This window comes from Pteropus alecto, unplaced genomic scaffold (assembly GCF_000325575.1).
Source record: "Pteropus alecto unplaced genomic scaffold, ASM32557v1 scaffold131, whole genome shotgun sequence".
In the NCBI taxonomy this organism is placed as follows: domain Eukaryota; kingdom Metazoa; phylum Chordata; class Mammalia; order Chiroptera; family Pteropodidae; genus Pteropus; species Pteropus alecto.
Genome location: NW_006434709.1, coordinates 25,201,496 through 25,207,824, shown reverse-complemented (window position 1 = coordinate 25,207,824; position 6,329 = coordinate 25,201,496). Strand labels below are relative to the sequence as shown.

Here is a 6,329-nt window from a genome sequence, read left to right as displayed (position 1 = left end):
CAGAGGTCCCAAAGCGAAAAGCAGACCTATTTGGAAGTAAGGAGGGTAAAGTAAAACCAAACCCAACCCACACCAATGGCAGCCCCGGGCTTAGATCTCCAGGGAGCAGCCCGGGTTCACCTGGCGTTGAGGGGAAGCAAGCTTGCCGGAAGGGGAGAGGGGTCTGGCTGGGCGAGGCCCGGGCCCAGTTATGGCAGATGCTGGGGTAAAGGCCTGTGCAGAGCTCAGTAGTCCTCCAAGGCGAGTGTTAGCGCCCGTTCTGCAGTTTGCCCCAGGACACAAAAGCATGTCACACATTTATGTGTACCACGGCAAAGAGATAGAAGGGACTTTGACTCTTCTTAAACCTGCTTACACCAGCATCCCCACACCCAGTGAAAGCGGTAGTACCTCAGGGTTACACTTCACCTTCAAAGCACTGCACGCAAGTCCCAGGCCTGTTTCTCTCTCTTCCTGTTAGGCACACCTCTTTGTTTAAAGGTTCAAAATGTCCAACACTACGTACCAGCTTACTCTGCTCCCCCGACCCACACCAGCCTCGTTTGTAGCTAGGGAAGAGGCAAGTTGCCCTGTCGCACTGTTGACTTCCTGCAAAGTTCATTGCAAAGCTCAGTTCACTTCCTATTTTCCTTTTGACTGGAAAATGGTGTCACGTTACTTTGCAGACTCCAGGGAGACTGGGACAACACAAAATAGTCAAGCATTGATTCACAAACACCTTCTTTGGTCTCCATGTCAGTGTTTAGTACTTTGATGTCTAATGTTGGTGTCCGCAAGTCTTGGGACATTTAACGATGTCAAACCCTAGCCTTTAGTGTCTGTCTCTGAGAAAGAAGACGGTATGCTTTATTGCAAAGAGCACTTGACTAGGTGTCAGGAGATCTAGGTTCTAGTCCTGGCTCTACTGCCAAATAGCCCTGTGCTTTTGGACCGTTCACTTGGCTTCTCTGTGCCTCCAGTTTTTCTCATTTGTAAAAACAACACAATATATACCTTACCTACCTCACAGGATGGTTGTGAGGATCAGGCCAAGTAAGATAAAGTCTGTGAATATGCTTTGTAAACTATGGAATGCTCTACAAAGGCAAGTTATTATCAAGATCGTGATTCTACAGAAAGATTTTTCTTAAACTATTAAGAGATTTAGTTTCTATGTAGACCCTAACAGCCCACTTCTCAAAATGTGGCCCTTGGGCTAGTAGTCGATGCTTTGCCTGGGAGCTTGTTTTAAATACAGAATTGGGACCCCAGCCCAGACCTACTCCATCAGAATCTGCATTTTAGCAAGATTCTCAGATGACTTATATAAACATAAATGCACGTGGGCAGGAGCATACCTTCAATGACTGGTTTTCAAAATCTAATTGTGCATAATCACAGTTGACATTTACTTCTAAACAGATCTGACCTCTCCAAAACTCTCTCCCTCATTTATGCCTAAAATGGAGAGTTAAGAACATGAGTTTAAAACTAGTATTACAATCAAGGAACTTTCTTATTTTGTAGAAAGAGAAGCATACCCAGAGTTACAAAGGGACTACTACTGATTTTCCAGCAAGACAGTATTGATGCCAGAATAAGAAGTTAATCTCTGTACTCTTTAAACATTTGCCTACTTCCTTTATTTCTTGGTCTTTAACTATTTACCTTAATCCTACTCTACACTATTTGCCTTGATACACAGAAAATATTTCTACACTCAGCAGAAAATTATTCTCTTTTCAACTACTTATTTCTTAATTAGCCTGGGTTTGCTTTAGTTGGACTAGGATTCCCACCATTAGTTAGTCTTTTGGGGTGAGAGAGGAAAATGACAAAATTAAAAAATTGTCCGACAGTTAGGATAGATATTAAATTTGGAAAAAAGTGAAAAAAACACTCCTCTTTTGTGTTTGCAGGAGATGCATTTAGAAGACACCACCAGATTCTGTCCAAAGGAAGAAAGAGAAAGTGAACAAACATCTTTCAGCGATCAAAACCCCAGGCAAGACCAGAAAGGGGGCTTTCGCAGCTCCTTCCGCAAGCTCTTTAAAAAGAAGTGAGTAGCCCTTAGACAAGACAGCATTTGTAACTCATTTCCCTTTGGGCTAAGTCTTGAGGTTTTAACAGTAATAAGTACCAAGTAGCTGGTTTCACACAACTGCTTCAAGCTCAGTGCCTGCACCCAGTAGCCATGATTCCTGCCAGGTGAAGATGTTTCTTATTGTAACATCCTAGAGTAAAAGCAAATTCAGCTCAGTCCTTTGCCTCTTCTATCTTTTTGCCCTACTTCCTTGTTCCCAAAGTCATGTGTCCTGAGAGGAATGAGCAGAGGAGTTCCCCTGGGAAATGAGCTGGTAACAATCAAATTCCTTTGAGACTGGGAGGAGTGGGATCCACTGTTGGAGTTGGGAGTAATGGGTGTTCCGTCAGAATCTCCCCACATGTGGAAAGTTTTCTAAGGCATCTCAGCACTTCTGTCTATAGGGGTCTGTTGTTATCCTGGATGTTGGTACATGTTTAGTGGGACTTCTGCTAGAGTCTTGCCTAGGAGAAATGATTGAATGGATTTGGCTTGGGCCCTAGTTAAAAAAAAAAAAAAAAAAAAATCACTTTAATGGAGTTTCCATACTTTTAGGAGGCAAAAACAAGACATTTCCCTTCTGCGGTCCTTCTAAAATTCTAAGCCCTTGTTATGAATGAAATCATGCCCGAGGCATTTTGGCCAGCATTTACCAGCATTGTCTTACAGACTGGGAGACAGTGGCCTAACACCAGCGTGAAATGTGAGGAACAGAGAACTGGGCATTAGCATTTGACCATAGAGGGATTCTCCAGTCTAGCCATTGCCGGTCTGAGGGACTGCTGTCTCTATCTGCCCTGGTCCTCAGGCCTTCTTTCCTCTCCCTTAGTCAGATTTTCCTTGCTACTTAGTTTTTTTTTGGTAGAAAATGGTCTTGCAGTCAGTTTTAAACAGTAAGTCTTCATATTTTAGTGGATGGAAAAGTTAAAGACATTATTGCCGCCTTTGGAGAGCTGCTGCTGAGAAAGCACAGGGAAATCACTTTTTCCTTGAGGGTAGAGATTCCTGACTGATTTATATAATGATCTTGATGGAAGAATTAGGGGCAGGCCTGGAGCAAGGACTTTTTTGATGGTTTGTCTAATTCTTCTCCCATGGGGAGGGTAGCACTGAGATTAGCGGGTCTCTAATTGTTGGTCCTTGCCTCCTGTTACTGGACATGGGGAAAGAGGAAGGGACAGCAATATAACTGTAATTAGACATAGCCCTACACTACAAAGTCCCCTTTCGGTTTTGCCAAGGTATTCCTATGCATGCAGGCATGACTATTGCTAGATCTCCTTTATTTAGGGTGAGGAGTTAAGAATTGTAACCCTCTTTCTAGGATCAGAGACTTAGATCTTTCCTGGCCCAATGCTTACTTCTGTAAAATTTGGCAGGGGTGGAGAGCCCCGACAGCAGACAGCTCTCTAGACTGATCTTGGGATGTAGGTTCCTAAATCCTTCTAAAGACTCCAAATTCTTAAAGGCACTGCTCGAGCCTTTTTTTTTTTTTTTTTTAAACCACAGTATTCCCCCAAAAACAGCCATATTTTGCCCACCGCCATTTATAATGACTGGATACTGTCAGAAAGCAATGAGCCATGGATCCACCAGTTTTGTTTTGTGTATACAAATTCCCACTTTTCAGAGAGATGTAAGAAAATGCTCTGCTGGTTACTTAAGGTAGCGGGAGTGGACTTGGTAGAACTGTGTCCAGGGGGCAGAACTAATGACAATGGGTAAGAGGAAGAACTTTCTAAAAATACAGCTGCCTGGAACTGGAGCTGGCTGCCTCATAAGGGAATGGGTTCTCTTTAGTAGAAGCTAGATGCCCCTGGTCAGGGATGCTATGGCAGGGATTCCTGCACTGGGTGAGAGATTGCTCAGCATAATCACCTGAGTCTTTTCTAGTGCTGAGATTTGCTTTATCTGTAGTTCTACTTTGTTGTAGATCAATCTGAGTAATCACATCTTTTTAACATCCGAAACAAGAAATTAATGTGGTCTTGGGGCCTGTAATTTTAAAGACTCACCAGAGTTTATCTTTCTATAGCCCTGCACAATGCTTGGTACAATGCTCAAGACTTGTGTGGACTCTCCAAATTAATGTTGGTTAATTGCTTCCAGTCCTCTTGCAGCTTTTTGGGATCCTTCTTAGAGAGTCAAGTGGATCCCCTTAGTCCTCTTATCTTTTTTCATAGATCAGTCCCTCCTGCATCAATCACATGTATTTAAAATCTGAAGTGTGATGTGGATGGCCACACAGATGGCTATTCCCACCGACAAACTTTCCTGGCTTTTTATACCTGGTGTAAGACTGTGCACCATCAAGAGTGATGCTTGCTTATCACCTTGTGTCCAGGGTGCCGTGGTGGGCGCCTTGAGGACTTGGCATGGGATCAAGAAGCAGCTCGAATAACTTTTCTTGAGCATTTTCCTCCAAAAACCATGGAAAGTTTGCTTCATTATGCTAAGGTAAAGAAGGGCAGGGAGGCCCCAGCATAGCACAGAAAGGTCAGTGGCTCTTCACTTAAGTGAGAACATACTGTTCTTTTCATTAATTAAGTATTCTTTCTTATATGTATGTACTTTGTGAGACACTTGTATAGGAATCGTGAATGGCATAGTCCTAGCTATTACGTAGCAACTTTATGTATGTTATGGGAGACTCCAAAGTCAGGAATGTGGGCAGGTACAGGGAGGAACCGGAAAGAGACATTCAGCTCATTTACCTCCCATGTCGTTGGGAGGTCAGGCTGGCAGCAAGCCCTGTGACTTTAAGAAGTGGTTAATCCTTGGTACTGAAACCATGCCAGAGCCTGGCCTCAGAGGTCCAAAATGGACCAGTGCCTGTGTCACATCTGGGGCTCACTGCCTGCCTACCCCACAGCCCTCTGGAGGCTCATTCCTGTCTACACTGACACACTTTTTGTATCCATAGGGGCTTGTTTGGCTGGTGGCCCCACACACCCAGAATGCTGCTTCGGGATGAAGCTAGGCATGGAGCCAGATGCAACAGAAAACCTGAGAAAGGGTTCTCTTCCCTCTGAGGCTGGGAGGGCCGAATGCTCATACCCACAAGGATTCAAAAGGGAGAGTCAAGTTGACATTAAAAAAAAAAAAATCCTGAAAAATACCCAAGATGTTTGGGGTGATGACACTCTGATTGTTTTGATCTCAGACACATTTGTCCTGGGTAGATACCAGGTCAAATGTCTCTGAAAGCTGCTGCCTAGAATCGATCAGAATAAAGACATATCTTAAAGTTTGAAAATGTTAAGTGACTTTAAAAAATTTTAATGAGAATTTTTAGAACCCAGGAATAGACCTAATGTGGTAGGCTGATGCTGGACTGAATCCTTCTATCCCCCTGTCTTTGAGCAGGATGGAAGGCAAACTATTCCATTCTAGAAGGATCTAGATGGAGGCTGTCAAAGACTTAAATGTAAAGTATTCTGAAGTCTAAGGCAAATGCTACTTCATCTTTATATATAAATCTTACACTTAGGTTAATTAATATTCTTGGTCGGGGGTGTGTGGCATAGGGGAAGAGGATTTTGTAAGACAGTTTAGGGGTAGGGAATGTAAATGCTCTCCCTTTTTATCCTCAAATTTGGGGGGACTCCAAGATAAAGAATATGGCTTCCAAATGATTAATTGTACTTCCTCACCCATTCTCTTCCTCTAGCCCTTTATAACTTACATACCTCAGAATGTCTCCTTCCCTCCACCAATCATATCAAGATCTATTTTCTTAATCACACACACGGAGTACTTCTGCAGGGTCCCATAAAATTGAATGTCAGTGAATCCTCTTCTTTTGGTGTCTTATCAGCTGTTTTTGCATATGTCAAGCCTTGCCTGTGGAACAGAGCAAGTAATAGAAAGCAGGACTACTTAAGAATCAATTGATAATTTTACCCTCACCTTCTTCTTTACATCCTAAAGTGTATCTCAAAACCTTTCCCCATTCTTACTTACTTTGGGATTCTTTCTCATTTCCCATTTCATTTCCCTATGTAACTTTATGATTGAAGGAGATGGTTGAAGGGATAACATTTTAGATTACTCAAACCTGATTACAAATGTAGGTCAGAGGGTTCTGTGGCACTGGATTCCACTCCTCCTCCCTTCCCCAGCTCCAAACAGACTTTCAAGTTTATTTGTAGCAAATCTATACTTGTATGACCGGCCCAACTTGTTATTTTCTTCGTCTCTGTCAATCCAGTAGAAGGAAAGTTAGTAACAGGTCTGTTCTCTTTTCATCATATACTTGGATGGCTAT

At 42.9% G+C, this 6,329-nt stretch overlaps 1 protein-coding gene across 1 annotated transcript in view; it reads left to right on the top strand.

Annotated features, from left to right (window-relative positions):
- Positions 1 to 6,329, top strand: part of ARHGEF33 (Rho guanine nucleotide exchange factor 33) — a 43,471-nt gene that overhangs the window by 30,451 nt on the left and 6,691 nt on the right. Inside the window, exons 15-16 of the mRNA XM_015587499.2 lie at positions 6 to 45; positions 1,899 to 2,038. Of these exons, the coding sequence (XP_015442985.1) occupies positions 6 to 45; positions 1,899 to 2,038 (180 nt within the window). The remainder of the gene's footprint in view (positions 1 to 5; positions 46 to 1,898; positions 2,039 to 6,329) is intronic.